General features: G+C 42.4%; 2 protein-coding genes across 7 annotated transcripts in view; one reads left to right on the forward strand and one right to left on the reverse strand.

Annotated features, from left to right (window-relative positions):
* Window positions 1-13574, reverse strand: part of LOC122886329 (rap guanine nucleotide exchange factor 4-like) — a 28090-nt gene extending 14516 nt beyond the window's left edge. For all 3 annotated transcript variants that reach the window (XM_044218351.1, XM_044218350.1, XM_044218353.1), the window contains exons 1-7: window positions 13345-13574; window positions 12909-12977; window positions 8897-9048; window positions 8367-8645; window positions 3927-4069; window positions 3620-3708; window positions 2042-2188 (exon numbers count right to left, since the gene is read on the reverse strand). In XM_044218351.1, the coding sequence (XP_044074286.1) occupies window positions 2042-2188; window positions 3620-3708; window positions 3927-4069; window positions 8367-8434 (447 nt within the window). In that variant the 5' untranslated portion in view covers window positions 8435-8645; window positions 8897-9048; window positions 12909-12977; window positions 13345-13574. The remainder of the gene's footprint in view (window positions 1-2041; window positions 2189-3619; window positions 3709-3926; window positions 4070-8366; window positions 8646-8896; window positions 9049-12908; window positions 12978-13344) is intronic.
* A 507-nt stretch (window positions 13575-14081) lies between these two features.
* The window catches only part of LOC122886327, an 11657-nt gene continuing 4194 nt past the window's right edge, over window positions 14082-21544 (forward strand). For 3 of the 4 annotated variants that reach the window (XM_044218344.1, XM_044218347.1, XM_044218346.1), the window contains exons 1-14: window positions 14082-14219; window positions 14396-16606; window positions 17247-17379; window positions 17606-17726; window positions 17814-17918; window positions 18750-18840; window positions 18937-19083; window positions 19397-19450; window positions 19962-20062; window positions 20269-20397; window positions 20511-20607; window positions 20696-20759; window positions 20981-21117; window positions 21210-21439. In XM_044218344.1, coding sequence (XP_044074279.1) covers window positions 14699-16606; window positions 17247-17379; window positions 17606-17726; window positions 17814-17918; window positions 18750-18840; window positions 18937-19083; window positions 19397-19450; window positions 19962-20062; window positions 20269-20397; window positions 20511-20607; window positions 20696-20759; window positions 20981-21117; window positions 21210-21439 — 3317 coding nt within the window. In that variant the 5' untranslated portion in view covers window positions 14082-14219; window positions 14396-14698. The remainder of the gene's footprint in view (window positions 14220-14395; window positions 16607-17246; window positions 17380-17605; window positions 17727-17813; window positions 17919-18749; window positions 18841-18936; window positions 19084-19396; window positions 19451-19961; window positions 20063-20268; window positions 20398-20510; window positions 20608-20695; window positions 20760-20980; window positions 21118-21209; window positions 21440-21544) is intronic. The other variant, XM_044218345.1, reaches the window with a different exon arrangement.

Consider the following 21544-nt stretch of genomic DNA (forward strand, 5'->3'; position numbering starts at 1 on the left):
CAGACTCCACGCAGCTCACTCTGGAGCCACAAAAGGCTTTATACAACTCACATGTGTAGTAGTCCCCCACCAAAACCTGTAAACAGACTTTGATGTGTAAAATCAGTGTTGTAAAACAGGAGCTCCCCTGTAAGTCCATCCAACTGCATTTGAAATCAAAATGGCGTGGTGAAGCGACCTTGAGCAAGACACACCTCTGACCTCAATGTGAACAAGTACAAGCAAAAAAACTGTTTCCCTACAATTAGAAATAATATGTTCTATAACAATCACATGAAAGCAATAATGTATGTGAAAAAAAAAACTCATTTAGAATCTCAAAGACAACAGGACCTTTTGGATTTGACGCTGCAAAATAAGAGATTAGAGCCTGACCAAGCAACAGGGCAGACAGTTGTGAAGCTACAGCAGACCAATCCACTGCTCTGCCAGGACGTTTTCTCTGAGAGGGACCTAGTGAATGGAGAGGGTAACCTCAACAAGGAGGCCCACAGAGAGGCCACTACTACAATGCCAACTCTCACAGAACATGCCAGTGTCCAGGCCAAAGCCATGTTACTGAGTGCTGATTCTTCTAGTTTGTATGATACAGTATCTGTTTGCAATAGCTGATATATCTGCTGACTGTGAGTTTTTATATTCTGAACACGAGTCATCTAAGTCATTCAATACTACAGTATTAATGGCTTTTCCCCCTCTTAAGTGTGGCACACAGTGATGTCTTTTATTGATGGAAGTTATATCAGCAATATACCAATATAAGCCAGAAATATCAACACTCGTACTTACTGTAATGCCCCCAGTGTATGACCTTTTGATGTTTAAGCATAAAGGAGAGATGATTTGCTGCAGCATCTTCTTTCAATAAAAAAGTGTTCTGATTTCTTTGAAAAATAACCCCACAGAGCTTTTGACTTTTCTTCTGAGACAGAAAACTCTTGTCATATATTCATGAATATAGATCATTGCAAATTCAAAATCTACAGATATTTATGTTTTATTTTCATTCTTTATCTGAATAGGTCATTTTGACTTCATCATAGCAGGAAAAGCACAAGTAAAGTAGTTATTTACTGGAATGGAAAGTAACAAGAAGCCATTAATGTTATTAATTACACATGTGCCTTTACTACAGTCAAAATATCTGCTGTGAAAAAAGGCAGAGAACTACATTTTCAACTAAGATGGAACTATACCAGCTTAATGACATTTTTTAATGTCAATTAATCAGATCGCCATAGGACACTATCTAACCTCTTCTTTACCATTCCAACACAATCACAAAGTGTTGATAGAAATCCATATGTACCTGAGCCCAGAGGGAAACCTAAGCATACAGCTGTTTTATTCATGGTGGTGCATGGACTAATATTTTGATGCAATGTGCAGCTGAGTCAGACAATAATAAAGTAGCCAAGGGACCTCTGCACTTATCACTTTCAGAATCCCACCATACTGCCTGTGCTAAACAGAAGACATACAATATATAATCTTGGTGCATTGGTTGGTTGCATTATCCCATGTACTGTAAATGCTGCCCTAAGCCACAGCAAGCTCTGGAAACAATAGACACCCAGTACTACACACAAGCACACACAGGCATGTACTATACATACACACTTCACACACACTCTCTCTCTCTCTCTCTCTCTCTCTCTCTCTCTCTCTCTCTCTCTCTCTCTCTCTCTCTCTCTCTCTCTCTCTCTCTCTCTCTCTCTCTCTCTCTCTCTCTCTCTCTCTCTCTCTCTCTCTCTCTCTCTCTCTCTCTGCTTATTGTTGAGTGTCACCTGAGGTGCGTACCTAATATGTGGAACTGAAAGAGCAGTGTTACGGTGGACAGCCCTCTTGTGGTAAAAGGCACGATTACAATGGAAGCCTGTCTGAAAATTGCAGTCTCAATAGGGACATTTTTTCCAAGCCGGAAACCTTTAGGTACGCTACCGAGTTCATGCTGAATCAGGAAGTTCCAGCTCATGCTCACAGCTACACACAGTACAGTGGCTCATACAGTTTTTTTTAAAACCCTCTCTTTGTCTCTCACCTCCCAGAGGCTCTTGAATTCCCTCTGTTCGATGCGGAGCAGCTCGCTTGTCTCTCTGCTGACAATGGTAGCATGGCGTGGTGTGTTGTCCAGGATGCACTCCCCAAACGCTGTCCCAATCCCCAGTGTACAGATAGTGACTGCATCCTGCACACAAACACAACATATTTGTTTAAACGACTGCTTGTTAGAGAATAAATGTGTGGGAGCCAATAAGTTTCAATTCAAGGATTAAATAAGCCTTATCACACAGGAGTAATGGTCCATACTGGTAATGGTTATACTGGTTCTGCTTGTGGCTAAACAGTGAATCTCTCAACTGTGACACTACTAGGGCTGCAACTAACGATTATTTTCATAATCAATTATTCTGCACATATTTCTGATTAACTGATTAATCGTTTGGTCTATATAACATCAGAATACTGTTAAAATGCCCATCACAATTTCTAGAGCCCAAGGCGATGTCATAAAATGTCTTGCTTTGTCTGACCAAAACCCAAAATATACAATTTACTACAATGTTGAGAAAAAGCAGGAAATATTCACATTTTAGAAGCTTAAACAAGACAATGTTTGGATTGTTTTCTTTAAAAACTGACAAAAATGATTAATTGATTATCAAACTATTCATTTTCGGTCAAATCGACTAATCGTTGCAGCCCTAGACACTACACAGCTGTAGCAAAAAGATATATCCAAGGGTTTGCTTTAGAAAAATGGACAGAAGTGAAGAGCTAACAGATTAATATAAATAAATTCTAATATGAGGGACTGGTAAACGGAGTCTCCTGTAAGGAAAATATCTCTGGGTGCTGAATATAATTGGACAGACTAGAGGCAAGCAAACACACGCATATAACCGCACTGTCCACTATTTGGACAAATATTCTGCATGTTATGGAAACCTTTTCAGCAGTCTAAACTGACATATCAAATAGAGCCACAGAAACTAGGCCACCAATGGCACTTTAGGGCTACATACATAAAAAGGGCGTTTCACAAGAGAGGGCCTTCTTATCTCCGTCCCTAACTGGGAACAAATCCTCTCTCTCTCTCCCTTCTCCCACATGTCATTCTTCCTCTATATGTACAGTATAACCCTATTTCCACACTGTGGCATAAAAAAAGGCTATAACAAGCAGCAGAACACACAGTTCTCAGTGGACTTGTTTTCTGTGCTGTGGCAGCTTTGCTCTGGCATATTTAAGCAGGGAGACATGAGCTAATGTACTAGAACAATGTCAGCATTGAAGAGAGTCATGCAGGACCAGCTCTCTAACATGAGGAGCACTTGTAGCGCAGCCTGGATCTCGACAGAGAAGGTTATGATAAAAATAGTCCACAAGGGAATTGGAAAATGGCACACAAAAATAGGAAGCCAATTACAGAGCGCACCCCGTAGTGTCCGTGATTCAAGATTCAATTCATTATTCATTCATTCATTCATGATTCAAATGATTTACAGGAAACAGAGAAAAGACACACACGGCAGCACAAGTGAAACTCAGCAAGTTATTATGTATGAAGCTCCAAACTGACTTGAACTCGATTACATGAATTTGAACCTGATCTCACCTTGTGGTTGGCAGTTTCTGACACTTTGACATCCAGAGAGCCAGACAGGACAGCATACCAGCTGGTGCCTATGTCTCCCTGTCGAAACACTGCGGACAGTAAAATACATTAAACAGTGGAGAGTGCTGATGAAAAAAAAACATTTCCCTCTTCTGCAGCGCGACTGTCATAATAATAACAAATACTGTATGATGATGCTTTACTATGCTTTAGTATAGAGAGCTATTCTGAGCCCGACAGCATCAGAAGCATCTAATGTAGTATACAAAACCACAACTGTTACGTTTGTGTGTGTACATGTACATACACGTGATGCCTTTCTCCAAGCATTCATAGAAGGCACAGGCACAGATCTGGAGCAAGAGCGGAGGTGGGAACCTATGGAAGGCTTTGACCTCTCTCAGTCTGGTCAGAATAATGTCCACATCCTCTCCCGAGCGCTCCGAGGGCCTGTGGACAAAAGAACCATCATTAGATCTAACATTAGGTGTTAAAGAACCATATCAGTGGTTTTTCAAGTTTTGGCCTATTAACTGCAAAACTATTTAACAAAATGATTAACTGCATGATGTAACTTGTTCACTATGATGGATTATCTATCTCAAGAGAGTCCATTTCTGCATGAGGGTAAGAAATCAATCAAAATCCTACAGTACGCTTTGGAAAGTGGTTGGCAGTACTGTTACATATTTGCAATTAGCAGGTAATGGACTAAAACATGAAAAATCAGTGGTATTGTCCTTTAAGATAAAAGGCAGCTCTATTGTTTTTGTGTTATCTTTGCATTTGTGTGTGTGTGTGTATGTGTGTGTGAGAGAGCACGCTGCTCCATTGTTCGGCCTGGTGTCTTAGCGATAACAGTGGAGAGCTGCAGGCGCTACTTCTCTTGGCTCAGACCCCCCACAGGGTGTTGATGTAAGATCTCATTTGTACTGCTGCTATTTCTAATACGCTTAAATATGAGCACACACACGCACACACACACACGCACACACACACACACACGTCATTGTTGGACATCTACACGGGTGCACAGACAAGAGAACACTCAGAAGTTTGATCTGAGAACTTAAACATTCTGATGTAGTGGTGAAAAACTACAGAGCCAAAACCTCTCAGAGTAACACACACTGCATTCAGCCCCATTCATTCATCTTATTTTCCTTTGCTAGTGACTCATCAAACGTGTGTGTGTGTGTGTGTGTGTGTGTGTGTGTGTGTGTGTGGGTGTGTGTGTGTGTGTTTACGCAGAATTGCTAATGCACTGTGGGCTTCTTCCTTCACAGACGAGAGGCTGTCTATCCCCTCTCCACCTTCAGCTCCTTCCTCTTCCCTCGCTCCCAGCTCTCTCCTCTTTGTCTGCCTCCACTAAACATTTCTCTAATCTCCGTCCATTTTTCTCCTCTCTTAAGACTTGCCTATTCTTCTCAGGAACATGATGGAAAAGAACAAATGGCCCTCTTCTTCCTTAAGCTACCCATTTTCTCCTCTCCATTACTGGCACATTCACGTTTCCCTCTATCCATTAAGTCCCACCACTAACAAACCCGCACTCACTATCCTGCCATTATTATCCCCTTATTTCTGCTTTGCAAGTTCACAGGCAGCGATGACTCACCTTTTACCCGCACGCACATGTACATACAGAGATAAACACACGTATATTTGTGTCCCCGAGCTGTAGTAGATTGTCCTCCGTACCCGGGACGGTACTCCCAGATAAACACAGACTTAGCCTAAAGGGCTGCACTGCACAACACATCTTCCAGTCCCACAACATCTGGCACGAGCTCAGGGCCATTACAGATGGGTCGTTTCTTTCTCTCCCTTTTTTTGTCTGACTCATCTTCCACTGCCTGCATATTGGCCTTCGGTGCTCCGACAGAGCATCATATCCCAGTGTAGGCTGGGTTAATGGTTTAGACAGGTGGACTCCCACATAATGCAACAGGGAGAGACAGGGGGGTTAACTCTTCAGGGTTGAATGGGTAATACCAGCATCACCCTTCACCTATCTGTCTATAGTGAAACTGTTAAGATCCGTCAGTTATAATCGCCTGGTTGAATCCTTGTTCTTTCTCTTTTTCCTTTGTCCTGAGCTTGCTCGCTCCCTGCCTGTCCAGAGGAATCTGACTCCCCCCTTTGGTGTGTGATGGATGTGACCTGAGAGCTGTTCACCTTATCTTACTCTCCCTCCATCTCCCTTTTCTCTCTTCCTTGATTCAGCTTTCAACCACAAATTATAGCAACACACACACACCCGGGATTTACAAATCGACCAGCATGACACACTGAAGAGAAAATCGAGAGACACCAATATGGTTCTGCAGATTGTTTTGGGAAACATCCATCTGGAAGAACTTACTGCATCCAGACAAATAAATCATAGGTTGATTTGTGGCAGCCAGCCAAAATGTCAGACAGCCTCAGCACAAACAGATTTCCCGAGCTGGCAGATTAATACGTTACTGTAGCAGAGAGACTCTCGAATCGTATGTACACAGATCTTTCGACACCTATCTGCATCACCACCAACAACCTGAGATCCTGTTAAAAACACTGAATATTAAATCAGCATAAACACAGCTCAGTTTACAATATATCACTGAAAGATTACTCATTTAGCCTTGACTTAACCTACATAATGTATGTATGAGACAATAGGTTTAACTTAGAAGACTTTTTTCTCTTGGAAATTGCTTTTGTCTTGGACTTGTTGTTTTCCATGTCATCTGAAAGTGTGCAAGCTAGTCCCAATGCTCTGTGCCTCTATTTTCCTGCAGCAGATGGACATTAAACCTCAACTGGCATCTGGACCGGTGCTGTGTGTGTGTTGACTGGACCGTCTATTACCTGCCTGGGGCAACACTGATCAAAACAAATCAGATCTTATCTCACATACTTCACACTCACTGGCAATAAATGTCTTCACAGACAGATATATAAGAGACAGTCGTATCTTAACCTTTTTTTTTTTTTTACCTCCCCCCTCTCTTCTCAGTCTTCACTTGCTCACATCAACAGTTAGTGTAGATGAAAGCTCTCACACACACACACACACACACACACACACTGCTGGATATTGATTGAATAAGGAGGTGCATAGCTGAGGAGCACTGAGTGCTCTACAATAAGATCCTGTCCAGTCTAATCTTACGACCCAGGCTGCCCTCACTGACACCCACCCACTACTGCATACCAGCTGCATTTAGTCGAAGATGTACTGTAGCATGCTGTTTGGTGGATGTTTCTTTATCTTAAACACCAGATTGGACGATTGTAAACATTTTAGTACTGTAAGGATCGAACTCCTCTTACAATGATTTTATTTTATTTGGTGGACTGTTTGGTGGATTTTATTTTATATAACAAATTAGCAACCAATTACACTCAAGTAACGCTGAAACAATTAGACAACTAACTGATTAGTCAATCAACAGAAAAGTAATTGGCAACATTTTTTATTTAATATTTTAAGCACAAATGCCAAAATCTTAGTGGTTCCAGCTACTCAAATGTGAATTTTTGGTCTTTTATGATAGCAAATTGAGTATCTTTGGGTTTTGGACTGTTAGTGGGACAAAACAAGCAAAGTGAAGATGTCACATTGGGTTCTGGAAAGCTGCAATGGGCATTTTTCACTGTTTTCTGACATTTTACAGACTAAACAATTAATCAATTAATCCAGAAAATAATCAGCAGATGAATCAAATATGAAAATAAACATTAGTTGCAGCCCTACACTCCTATCAAGGATAAAATACAACACACTGTATTCAGATCATGCATCCAGTCTTATTACAGGTGAGCATGAGAAGACAAGATGGTAGCTTCAGGTTGCCAGTGGCAACATGAGGATGTGCCACACTGAGGTGTGTACAGTATGTGTGGGAGTATGAAAAGTGGGGTGCATGTCTTTATATATCAGTTTGCTTGAGGTGTATCATCTGCAATAATTAGTGTATAGGCTGCCATTTCATCTTGTTTATGTGTTTAAGCCCTCTCCCTTGGGTACCATGCTTTTTTGGCACAGGATGCTTGCAGCATGAGACCTTTAATGTTAACTGGACAGAAACAATATGGACTAAAAGGTTTTCTAAACACTGCAGCTTCTGGATTGTGAAATGAGGATAAGAGTTGTTAACAAAACATACTGTCAATTGGCTGTTCAGTTATTCTAACCTATCCAGACAAATACAGCCACACATGCAGCATTGTGGCAAAAATTACAAAAATGGCAAAAACAAACAATGCACTGACCTGCCTCTAATCCTTATTTCGAGGAAATCACTAACATAGCCTACGTGGTACTATATGGTAGTATTTTAAAAATGTATGGCTGTTTGAATTAAGCCGACAGACATAAACCATGTGCGTCTAATCAGCCACCTATCGCAGCCCATGCAGTGCAGAGACATCCCAGTGAACCTCGAAGCCACCAACGCCTTTTTGACCGAGCAGACACAGAAACAGGAATTTAAAAAAAAAAAAAATAAGGGTGTATTGTTATGCACTGCTGCCTTTACTATCACTGGATGAGGGGTATATATCCACTGAAAATGACAGTAACGTATAGTAAGCTAAAAACAAGGCGTATTATGCCATTATTGCGCACACACACTGCACACGCAGCGATCGCCGGTTGCGATTAATCACGCGGGTGAATGAAAGAGGGTTGAGAAAACACAATCATCGGTGTGTGTGGATGCGCGGCGTGGAGGTGTCTCGTAAAGTGATATTCACCCACCTTTTATCCAGGCAGCAGATCCACTCCGCCGACGGAGACGAGTTGGGGGACGTCTGCACCGCGACCATCTTCCTCGGCCGTGTGTCGGTGTGCGCGTTGGTGCTACCGGAGGAGGCTTCCCGGTTGTCGGTGGTCGTTAATGAATGTGAGCTCCGGCTGCGCCCCCTCCCCGCCCCTCTGCTTCGAGCTGCCTCACACAACCACAGGCTGCTGCTGCTGCCTTCATCATGGCATGCAGATGACTGTGTCACTCTGCCTTAATGGGCTTTTTGAGGGCAACTGGAGGGCATATTGTGGCCATTAAACATTAAGATACAGTATATTAACATGTCAGCTGTAGTAGGCTACATGGAATAAAGCTAATATATTCATATAGGACATATAATGTTTGGTACAAATTAAGCCTACTGTTGTGTACATTCAGTAATCACATTTGAGGTTGGCAATATCAACAAACTCAAATGCTTCAATATCAATAATGTGACAATATTTTGGGGATGAGACTACAGGTGCTGTCAAAGTATACTTACATCAGTGGTGTGCACATGGGTGGAGAGTGGAGGGCAGGGCAGCACAAGTGCCCCCCGTCGTTCTGGTCAGTCTAAATGCCTCTCAGTTTAGCTCAGATGCTGCTCCAGTGTGACGTTAGGGTTAACATCCAACAAAGCAGCTAACTAGGATGCTACAGAGGACATTGGAATTTAAACAATCATGACATTAGTTTTCCAACAATGGGCTTGTTTCGCAAAAGTGATTTGCGAGCAGTGCTTCCACGCCGATCGCCACAGGTGGCAGCGTCTTGTTTCACAAATGATTGTCACTCGCAGATTGCAGATACATTTGCAGTCCTACAGGGCTCTCGCATGCTCACGCCTGGGTCGTATGTATGCCGTTTGATTTGATGAGTGAAACATGTCAAAATTAACAGGCGAGGGAATTATCTCATGTAGCAAATCACAGCTTGCATGCTGAAACTGACTGAAATCCCCATCTTCTCTGAAGTCCTGGTAGGACCAAAGAGTAGTGTTACATAACTATGGGGATTCTTGAAAATGCTGTGTATTTGGAGTCAAAGTTCATTTAAGCTGCAAAAATCTGAGCAGTGCACACCACAGTGAAAGCAGGGTATCCCTGCATGCGGAAGAGGAGCATCTTTTTCTATCTTCACCTCTGCCCCCTACAGTAAAAACCCACCCAGTGCAATGCAGCATCTCTGCTCCTATTCAATTACAATGTTTCGCTTAGACAGTCTGCGCACACTACTGATTTAAACCCATGTGATCATTATTAATGTGGATATGACCAACAGGACAGGAACAATCTAACTAGTTAAGAAAATGGTGTCAGTGTAAGAATAAGAAAAAGACATAATTCAAGATTCATATATATTGATACATGACCCAGCACTGTATCACAATATTTTTTATATTCTTGACCAAAGTATCATAATGATAAACAGGATTTGGCAAGACCGAAATCTTGGGATGAGAACAGAGGAGAGGAGCCAGTCATTATTAAGTCATCCATATGAGGCAATGTGGCATAAACAAGCTGTATATGAACACTGCTTCTGTACACAGAGGCTTTGATAAATAAAAATCAGTGCAAGATGCAACTCCTGTGGCCTTGAAGCATGCCTCGCGTGAAATGGTGCATAAACAGCAACAAAGCAGCGTTAGTTTCACTTGTTTTGTTTCAACCCAAGTGATGAGAGAGAGGCAGCAGCAGAGATGCAGCCCGTCGCCAGGATGGCCGCAGCCACCGCAGCTAAGGGAGGAAGGGAATGAGAAAGGGAGGGCGGATGATGAGGAGCAGCGAGGGTTTAGAGCATTCAGCACTGCCTAAAACCATAACTTATATCCCATGCATAAAAACAGGGAGAGGGTAACAAAGACAACAGAAGATGGAAGAGGAATTTTCACTGTGTTCGGTGGCTGCTCTGGAAAAGCATGGCAGGTTAGATAGAAAGAGGAGGACAAAGATTGTTTGTAACATGATACATGAGGCTTGAGGGAGGCGGGAGAATTACTGTTGCATCTCAAACTCCTCCAACTTAGACCCTCTTTTTCTTCCTCCATCCTGCATACTGACATTGTTAAAGCAGTTCTACTGCATCAGGTGAATTACAATGTGTAAAAGCGTGCACCTGTTGCAACTGTGTGTGTGTGTGTGTGTGTGTGTGTGTGTGTGTGTGTGTGTGTGTGGATGTTCACGCTTGCCTTACTGCATCTGTTTGAAATGGCACTTCAGCACGCATGACTGTAATACTGGAGGGTGATTGAGCAAGTTTTCACCATATTGTTAAAATGAATGTCTGTGTGTGTGTGTGTGTCAGTCCAGCTGTCTCAAAATTGGTAATGTTCTATTTTTAATATGTTCTTTCTGATAAATGAATAAGTTCATGAACATAATAAAAAGAAGTGTTCCTAAAACAATAGTAAAGTTCATCTATCAGTATCCAGAAGGTGTTTTGCAGAATAACTTTATTCTTTTTTTAATTTATTTGTTAAATCTAGGAAACCTCATATATTGATTTTATGATTGCATAATTGTTTGTCCATCTGAGCACTAACACTGTCAGTGTTAGTGCCAAGCTCTACATATTCATCTACACAGAATTAAATCATTATTACAGATGTTGTTAAAATAATGTATGTGCAGTACACACATCTAGACACAAAATGGCAGTATTATTGTTTATGGATTCATAGATGCACCAACACTTGAGCTATAAAAAATGCAGTTTAAGGGACACGTCAGACTGATTCACAGCACCATATAAACTAACTGTGCAGAGCTGCAGAACTGCTACGTCGTGCTTTGCTCATTTAAACTGCTGACCTGTGTGTTCATCTCAGCCATGGGTTGAGTAGAGAGTGTGTGTGTCTGCATTTAAATGTTCAGAGGATTGAGTGAAATTCCCTCGTGAAGCTGGGAAACTCTAAATATGGTTGACTGCACAGATAACCATATGGGGCATGACTGTCTGCCAAATGCAGCCTACATCACATCTCACACACACACACACACACACACACACACACACACACACACACACACACACACACACACATACAGAGCTGATATCAGCTGTCAGACAGTATCTCAGTCTAAAGAAAGCATCTGTCCTTTCCCCCTAATTTGACTCTTTAAATTAACAGTGTTAATGTAGCAGTAGTTCATGAAAGTAAGACAGAAGAAGTTGTAATTACCCATATTAACATTTAAGAGTTTAAAAAAATATTGGTTTTAACGTAAATACATAACATTAACAATTTTAAAAGGATCTCTTCAATGAAAGAATCTTATGAAATGAATGGGGACCAAGATATGTACTGAGTGGGACATTTTACAGTTCAAAAATAAAGTTTTCCATGCTCTCTGGGGGACAAACTGTAACGGCGACAAACATATGTTTGGGATTTCTGTACTGCAAATGTATTGCATTTTCTTGTTACATATCAGCTGACATATACCCCATACTAATATACAGTATGTGTGATAAGGTGAAATCAGCCAATATATCTGTGAGATTCTGATAAAAGGAACATGTGATGGTGTGTCATAAATCTGTGTCTTCTAGGTTTGTGTAGAAGCCACTCACACCGATTTGTTAGCGCTCATTAAAAGGTGTGGCTGAGCAAAAGGTGATAGTGTGTAGACATGTCTGTCATCATTCCCAGGTAAAAAATAAAAATCCCCTATGTGAGCCTGAGGAGGGAAGAACGCAATCTTCTGTAGAAGTCAAGGTGACCTGCTGCTGGTGAGAGAAATGGGAGTTGAGGCTTATGTCAGCACACACAGATTCCTGTATTTCTCATTTTACCCGTCATCAATTATAAATACCAGCTGAGTTGAAAAGAAGGGATTTGTTATTATTCTCCAGCCACTATCATACCTGTAATTTACTGTTTTATCCACATGCACCACTCAATTCATATGATTGCCACCCCCTGAGTCACATCTCACTTCTAACAATCCAGGTTAAATTTCTGCCTCCATCCTTTGTCTCCGTCTACTCAGCCTCGCTCACTCTCTTGCAGCCTATACCTCTCCAAATTTACTTTGCCACCCACCCTGACATCACTCCTTCATTTTCCATCTCTTCAATTCACTTTCCCTCCCTCCCCTCCCTCCGTTGGTTAGCCTCATTCAGAAGAAGGCTTTTGTGATTGGCCAGTATTTATATCAACTAGGTCCCAGTGCCACCTGGGACAATGGTCTCCAGTCAGATCCAGGTCACAGCAGGCAGAACCATTCTTTGGCTCTGCACGGATCAGTCCAGTCCAGTCCAGTCCGGTCCAGTCCATCTGCCACACAAGCCAGCTTCACAGACAGACATAGCTACTGCACCGACTCACCCACCGGCATCACACACACAGGTAGGTAGGCAGGCACACACACATACATCCATCAGCAGGTGCTGCATCACTGCTCTCGTTTGCCTCTCACACACACACACACACAGGTAGATAGTGGAAGATCTGGCTGACTGCACTAACCTGCATCATGCACACAGGTGAATATTCACACAAAGCTTACCTCTGAGCCCAGGAGAACATCTGTTAGTGATATCGGGTTTCACAGCAGATGACAACACTGGCAGTGATGCTGAAAGACAGGTTAAGGTAAGTGGATGTAGCAGTAACCTGCATGTTTGATAGTAGTGTAAGATACAAATGGATTATATGTACAGTATATGATGCCAAAATGTCAATTAGTGGCCATTATATAGAGAGATACAGTATTTTAAAAGCAATAAAACCGGTATTTGTTATGATGGATGGCATCACTGGCATTATATTAGCCTCCATACTTACTACAAATGGTCATGTAACACAAGAGCAATACTTTAACAGGCTGAAGTAAGCAGTGACCAAAATGTTGACTTCCAACTACAGGTAAATAAATTATAGGGCACAGATGTAACAATTGGCCCTCCAAAGGTAGGCTAACTTGCCCCAGTGCTGGTACCCACCTCACCGTCAGTGTTTCACAGTTACTAGAGTAGTTTACACAGGATTACCGGGGGATAATCCATTTACAGTATTTAGAGACATGAGTCGCCATCTGTCTGTATTTATCACAGCGAGGGACCCGTCAGCACCGGCTGACTGCAAACAAACAACACTTCTACAGTAAGACGAAGCTGTAGTGTAAGAATATGCTACATAGCTACCATTATAGTACACTGGCTAATTATTCATTTTAGTTGGTTGTCACTCAGAGCGACCAAACGTTGGTCACGACATTTAAACTGCGCGCGCACTACAGCCAGGTTGGTGAGATTTGCTGCCTTCACGTGCAGTCGTATAAACTCCGGCTTCGACCGTTACGCATTTCGTGTGGCTGTTTCATTCACAGTTAGCATCAAGGCTAATGGCAAAAATGTTATTTTTAGAACCTAAGGAACACAGGACTAACGCTATGGTGTACTGTAGTGTTACAGCTGAGAAAAGACAAAACACAGCAGCCGTCACATTTGAGGTTAAATTACGCTAATTACCTTAGCAGGTTGAATAAACACAACGGAAACGTACAATGCTCCAAATACCAGCACTGGCTCTTTATTTAATGCCGAGACATTAAGAACATAAAAAGGTTGATTCATACTGACTATTGTTAAATGACCGGTAAAAAACTAAATGCGAATTTCCTCCTGAGATATTTACCACGTCCTTGTGCACTCTCTCCGTTCATATTCCGACAGCACGCGAAAGCAGCGTTTGGCCAGAGGACCTCATTGCTCCAGCAAACAAGTTAATTCTAGCTGTGTAACAAAAACGCTTGATGGCTACGTTTTGTAATTTTGACGGTGATGTCAATCGCTAATCTTCCAATTTCGCAGTGCGTGTGAGTACTCAGCCTGAAAACTGTTGATTTTAATTCGACCATTGATAGCTGCAAGTCAAGAGTAAGCTACTTGATAGTTTGTGTCTGCAGTAATGTGCATTAATGACCCGCTGGGTTGTGCCAGTTCACCTTAATGAATGTGTTGTACTTGACCTTTTCTCAAACCGCTCTTCCAGGAGTCTTTTGCTGTGGTGATGGTAAATTAATATCTGAAGACTTCCTGATGACAATGAAGTTTCCAGACCAAGAGCCTGCTTCTGTCACCTGCTGTAATCAAACCAATGCAGTAACCTCTTAAAACACCACCTCTATTATCCAGCATATTTCTTGCCTTATTGCTACCATTCCACTGTACCAGCAAATCCTCAACCATTATCTACCTGCTCAACACTTGCCCAGGTGCTTTATTAGCTGTGAAAAGCGTCTTCCTCTGCTCCTCCAAAGTTTTTTTTCTCACTTCACAGAACCTCCATACTCAAATGATGCGGACGGACAACAAAGGCCGAAGTGCCTCGCCTCACAGGATAACCTATAAGTCTGACTTCCACGCCATCAAATGTTCATTTGACACTGGGACCAGTCTACAACCAGGCACCAAAGCTGACGCTGCCCAGCGGTCTGCTGTGCACCCAACCAGGCTGCCATCCAGCCTGTCAGATCCCATAATGTCCAACACCAGCACCAACACCAGCACAGGCAGCAGAGGGAGGGTCCACAGCACCAGGGGGACCAAGATCAGAGACAACATCTTCCTGCAAATGGACAGCCAGCAGCTGAAACAAGATGGTGGTCCAGTGCTGAGTTCTGGCTCCACACCCCTCCTTTCTCCCCATAATCCTATCCTACAGCTCCAAACTTCACCTTTCTCTGGATCCAGACGTTCAGTCGTCAGCTCCTCGTCTGTTCTGAGCACTGTGGCCAACATTTCTACTACAGAGTCTTCTCTGCAAGATAAACCATCCAGATCAGAGGAGATAGCAGATATTGATAGAGCTGCTCTGGCTCAGAAGTTCTCTGTAACCCGAAGGTTGTTTGAAACCAAGGTGATGGAGGTTGAAGGGCAGGTTTCAAAAGGTATTGCAGGCAGGGGAAGCAAGGGGATGGCAGATGGAAAAGGAGGAGGAGAAGAAGAAGAAGAAGAAGAAGGGAGAGGAGGAGTCAGCCAGGTGGAAAAAGAGGCAAGTGAGAAAAGGAATTACACAGAGGAGGAGAGCTTTGACAAAGACAAATCCATAAACCTACCTATCATAAATTTCTCCTTACCAAAGCCTCCTGCACAGGCCTCGCTGACAGGGCACCCTAAATCTCCTGTATCCGATGGCCCTAGTGAAGCATCCAACACATCTCCCTCCTATCTTGACAAACATTGTCAAACCACAGGATCACAAACAGAGGAAGAAAGTGCAACTTGTGACCTCTGCTTGACCCCGGAGGAGCCAGTGAGGGCAGAACTAGTTGACGTAAAGAACGAGTCTTCAGAAAGTGATGAGAATGAAGGAGAAAAGGAGCAGAAAGATGCAAAAAACTGGCTTAAGGATGAGCGGGAAAAGTATATGAACAGAGCTGAAGGAGAAAGGGTGCAGCACCTAGTGGATGATGTTTTTGAAGAGCTCAGCATGGAAACAACACCAGGACATTATACGCTGGAAAACAGAGTGGAACTAAGAGCAGGGGACAGTAGGCCAGTCGTTCCCTCAGAAGAACACCAGAAGGAGTTATCAGCCAGCATGTCATGTAAAAGAGAGACTACGGATGGCGGGGAAGGTGGACGAGACAAGTATCGGCAGGTGAATGAACAATGGGAGGGGCAGAAGAGACAGTTCATTGCACGGGCTGAGAAGTCAACAGAAGAGGGGAACTACAGGTTGAAAAAGACAGATGCAGGAGTGGAAGAAAGTGCTGGAAGTAAAGAGAGAGGCATGATACAAGAGGAGGGTATTCACACGGAAGTTGAGTCATACAGTGTGGGAAAGAGGAAAGGTAAAGAAGAATGTAAACAAAGTCAAGAGAAGGAAAGAACTGAAAAAGAAGGGGAATGTGAGAGAGAAGAAGGTACGGCATTTGAGATGCAAGAGGAGCATGTCAATGAGGATGTCAAGCATGAGGTGTGCAGAGAAGGCAGTGATGGAAAAGATCATGTCAGAGGAGGTAAAGAGGACCAGACTGGGATTGAGAACAAGGCTTTTGTATATGAGCAGGAATCCCAGTCTCATCCAGACCATTCAACATCACCAAGTCAGGAATGGGAAAACTCTATACATGCAGGAGATCTGCTTTTATTGGAATGTGAGGAAATTCCCGGTGTGCCTGAACTGGCCGATCAGGAGGATGAGGAAGCGGCAGAAGTTGCAAAGAGAAAGGTCAGGTTCTCCTCGGCACCAATCAAGGTAAGGAAACCTTTTTAAGAAATGTAATCAGCATTTCAGCATTAATGATTCACTTCATTGACAGCTGCAGGGTCACTTGTCTCTAAATTCATGCATTTACGGGAGCTCTTTATTGTAGATTTGTGTGACTGTCAGTTCCAGCTGGTGTTTGAATCCATATAACAGAAGTGTTAGCCCAAAGCAATGTTTCTAATCCATTAGAGGAGGAGGAGGAAAGGCAAGATCCCACATGCTTCATTCTGTCAGCACTCAGCTCAGAGTTGCCTTCATATAAAAGCACAGAAAACCTCCCTGTGTGTGTGTATGGCATTAATGTGGCTCAATTCATAACAAACTATTGTAGTAGCAGTCAGTGTAGTATCAGTACTTGACATAGAAGTTGGGAAGTTGAGTTTTTTTTTTTTGTTGTTGTTGCAATCCTATAATTATGCTTGTACAGTTTGCTCAAGTCTCTGCACTTCCTGAATCTCTCGCTCTGACTCACACTGACTGATTTGCCAACATAAACAGTGTCTTGTGTCGATAGCTGCGAACAGCAGCATTAAACAGTGTTTTCAGTCGGCCTAAATTCGACATTGGTGTCAACACAAGCTGAGGCCGTTGCAGTGATTTAAACCATATATCGAATGCTGTCTTTCAGGTGTTCAGCACTTACTCTAACGCACAGTACGACAGACACAATGAGGATATTGACCCAGTGTCCGCCTCGGCTGAGTTTGAGCTGGAGAAGAGAGTGGACAGGATGGATGTCTTTCCAGTGGAGATAGAAAAGGGTGTGTATCCACATCAGAACCCAGAAACAAAATAAATCATGAATCATCAAGGCTGACATATAATAGGTTAAAAAACAAAATTGTCATGATATTATCACCTTCCACTCTTATTTCAAGTACCAGGTCTCTCCTGAGAGGTGTTTTCCCTCTTTTCATTACATACCTTTCACTTCTTCACGTCTTTCCCTGACTAATGTTAATTAATGCTAACATCTTTTCCTTGTAGGAGACGAGGGTCTGGGCATCAGTATCATAGGAATGGGTGTAGGAGCTGACCAGGGACTGGAGAAACTGGGAATCTTTGTCAAGACAGTCACTGAAGGAGGAGCAACACAGAAGGATGGAAGGTACATTTCAACACCAGTCTATTGTTTGCTGGGGATTCAGTGTGGCTCTGATAGCATGAGATTTTCTTTTGTGTGTGTGTGTATTAGGATTCAGGTGAATGACCAGATAGTGGACGTGGATGGGGTGAGTTTGGTTGGAGTCTCCCAGCTGTTTGCAGCCACAGTCCTCAAGAATACATCAGGCCTCGTCAAGTAAGTTATCATGTTTGAGTGCAATATTGGTGTACATAGTTTTCTTCTTTGACTCTGCTGTTGCATCTTTCCCACTATTTGTATACATTTCTGCTACTTTGGGAGAGCAGTGGAGTGTAAAGTCTTTCCCATTAATGATTTGGAGGCTAGGTATTACAATGCATTTTTGGCCTGGTATTTGATCTGTCAGTTTCAAAAAACTGATCGGTGAGTCAGACTTCAAAGTGTTTGTTACAGAATTGAAGTTATTTAAAGATGAAATGGTGGTAGCAAGATAAATATAATTTTTCTCCCCCAGTTTTTAAAAAGACCATACCAGTCCTTTTTTTAAAACATCAACTACACTTGATATATACTTGACATTACTGCCAACCATTTTCCTAAGCATATCTTTGTGTTTAGATTGTCTGCTAGCCTTTCAGATACTAACGAAAAACGTTCTATTAGTGAAACTTTTAAGAATGCTTCAACACCTGAGACTGCAGATCCGAATGCCAGCCAGCAAACCTCTTGAATGCCAGAAATGACCACATTACATTTCCTCTCCATGACAACCACATGATTTTTGTCACAGTAGGACAACCACAGGTGTAAATAATAAAATTAATGATTATTGATGGCTGAATTCCATTTAGCTGCTTCAGTTTCAGGGTCTGGGTATTGTGCAGGCTGGCTCACTGTCACAAAGCACTATGTCATCGTTAATGTTATTAGTAACACCTGTACTTTACCTACAAGGACAAGTCAGAATGTCTGCTTCCATAACACAATCTGTGTTATGGGATGGGATGATTGCTCACAGCTTTGATTGATTTCTCTGTTCGGCTGCAGGTTTTTGATTGGCCGAGAGAAGGAGGGGGTGGAGAGCGAGGTGGCACGGCTGATCAATGAAAGCCTGGAAATGGATAAAACATCCAGAAAGGTGTGTTTCCCGAAAGCCAAGTGGAGTTTCAGTCCTGTTAACAATTGCACATCTTTTGATTGTACTGTTTTCTGCTCGTGCTTTTTATATATGAAGCGGGGAAGAGCAGGCGGAGACGAGGATAACGATGGTAGCATGTCAGAGAGGGGCTCAGTGGTTGAGGAAGAGGAGGAAGACGAAGAGGAGGATGTGTCTGTTCTTTCCGGCCTGGACAACTACCAGCTCTGCCTCAAATACCAGCAGGTACTTTACACGTAACATCCATAAACCAGGTGTATACAGTAAAGTATACACCAAACCTTCTGTTGGATATCAGGTCAGTATTAGTTTAAAATAGGACATTATATCAGAAAAAAATCTCTACATGATTACTGACACTAAGGTGTTTTTTCGAATTTAAGACAAGCAATACCTTTTTATGTTGTAAAACTTACAAATAGTTGTCAGCACTATCTCTTGCTTGTAAAACTAGTAAAAGTATGTCCTTTCATATAAATTGTAATATACCCAAACGGACCCATGTATATTTGGTTTTCCACCCTTTCTGTGTTCAAAGCTTCAGTCAAAACTACAAAGCAGAGCAGCCCAACTTCACCACGCTAGAGAAAAGGTAGGTCACTCAGCTGAGATCTATCTATCTATCTATTTATCTCTATCTATCTCTATCTATCTATCTCTCACTCACTACCTTTGGAACAGTCTGACCCATTTAACTGTGTATGAGATGGCTCGGTGTGGACTTACTAGGACATGGGCCGCGTTCCAACACTTCTCCACATCAGCCCTGCTTTTCTGCCTTTTGTCTTAAAGTAATCACTGCTGCGACATAACTGGGTTGGCGAAAGCCTTTCATTAGAAAATCTGGCTTTCTTCTATCCAACTGTGTTGGATCAGTGAATACTTAATTTGTTGTATCAAAACTCTTGAAGTAAGAGGATTGAAGTATCCGGTTTCTCCAGCTCTAAAAATAGTGTTTGACATGTATGACGTAACAACGAAAAGGGCCTTTTGATTTTTTTTTTTTTTTCTCCTTTGGAAGCCCTTTCTTTCCCATTATGTCTGACATTCATCAGACATGCATTCATATAAACATAATCTATTCTTTTACTGTGTCTGCCAAGTTAGCGGCATGGGAGGAGCAGCAGGCCTATTGGGAGAGCCAGAAGGCCGAGTTGGAGCAAAGAGTGGAGGACGCAGAGGAGAAAGCTGACAAATTAGAGAAGTATGATGCTATAGACTCTATGCTTTGTCTCTATTTGTGACCATTTTTCTGTAGCATATATCATGATAGATAATAATACATTTGTATATACAGATCTAGCTTAAAGATAGGTGGGAGCCTAAAACCTGTAAAAAAAGATAATCATGTTAAGAAACGTTATGAAGATGATGGTTAAGAGGGTGGTTACTCCCCTCACTCTATATCAGGTATTGGCAAGAGGCCCAGACACTGTGCAGGGTTGTGAGCCAGCGACTGGCTGATGCCCAGAGCCAATCAGAAAGCTTGGAGATCAAATACAGCAAAGCCAAGAGACTGGTCAGAGAATACCAGAGCAGGTATTTATCTAATCTATTCAATCCAGTTATTTTTCTGACAATGTGGAATATTGCTCCTGAATTAGAGTGTAGATTAGGAATTAAACTTTTCAAAAAAAAATGTTTTCTTTCAGAGAGGAGGAGAGGGAGAACAGAGAAGCAGATTTAAGGAGAGAAATGGAGGAGAGAGAGAAGCTGCACAGAGAGATAGTTGAAACACTGCAAATCCAGGTGACAGGAGACTTTTCAATCCTGTGTGGATTTACTATACCGAGCCTGCCATTTCTCTGTAGTCATTGTTTCACACCGTTTATCACAGATAGCACAGCTGGAGAGGAAAGAGCCAGAAAGAAAGAACCACTCTGTGGACTCCTCAGTCACAGGTAAGCAGCTCAAATACTGTAACTGTAAGGTGTTCTGTTTATGGGATTGTATGTGTCTTTGACTGTGCAGATGCTGGCAAGTAAAATGTTCAAAACCATTAGTTTCAAATTTTGATGTGGGTTTTTTTTAAACAATGTAATTCCAGTCAGAAAATGTAACTATTTTATTTCAAACCTCTTGAATAGAAATGTGACTGAGCAAAAGGAATTGTCTCTCTCAGGTCCAGACTGGTATATTCCAGTTCCTGACACAGGACGTCTAGACTCCAGCGCTCACATAGCCAGAGCTCAGCTGGCCCAGAAATCCAAGCGCCACCCGCCCTCTCGAGACAAACTCAGAGAGAGCTTTAGAAAACAGGTGGGAGGCGGAGCTGTAAAATGTGCCCGACTGACAGTAAATTTGCTGTTCCCGACTGTGAAACTTACGCACACGTCCTCTGTTGCTTTTAGCAAGATGAAGTTCAGAAACACCAGGAGAGCAAATCACTGTCGGCTCCCACGGTGGTACAAAGGAGCAGCAGAAGTGACCTGTCCAGTACCTCGTCTTTGTCAGCCCTCAGTCCTCAGCCTCCCACCAGCTCCGTCTTCACCCCTCCCATCTACATCAATGACACGGTCACTCCCTCACCATGCAAATCCTCTGCATCCAGAAAGTCCAAAAGGAAATTTCCCGACTTCAGGTGCAGGGTCTCTGTCTCTTTCTTTTCTTAGATTTGGGATCATAATATCTTAAAATATTTCTCGTATTCCCTGACGTAAAAGCCATGGCAAACTTCTGGTTATTT

This window comes from Siniperca chuatsi, linkage group LG13 (assembly GCF_020085105.1).
Source record: "Siniperca chuatsi isolate FFG_IHB_CAS linkage group LG13, ASM2008510v1, whole genome shotgun sequence".
Taxonomy (NCBI): domain Eukaryota; kingdom Metazoa; phylum Chordata; class Actinopteri; order Centrarchiformes; family Sinipercidae; genus Siniperca; species Siniperca chuatsi.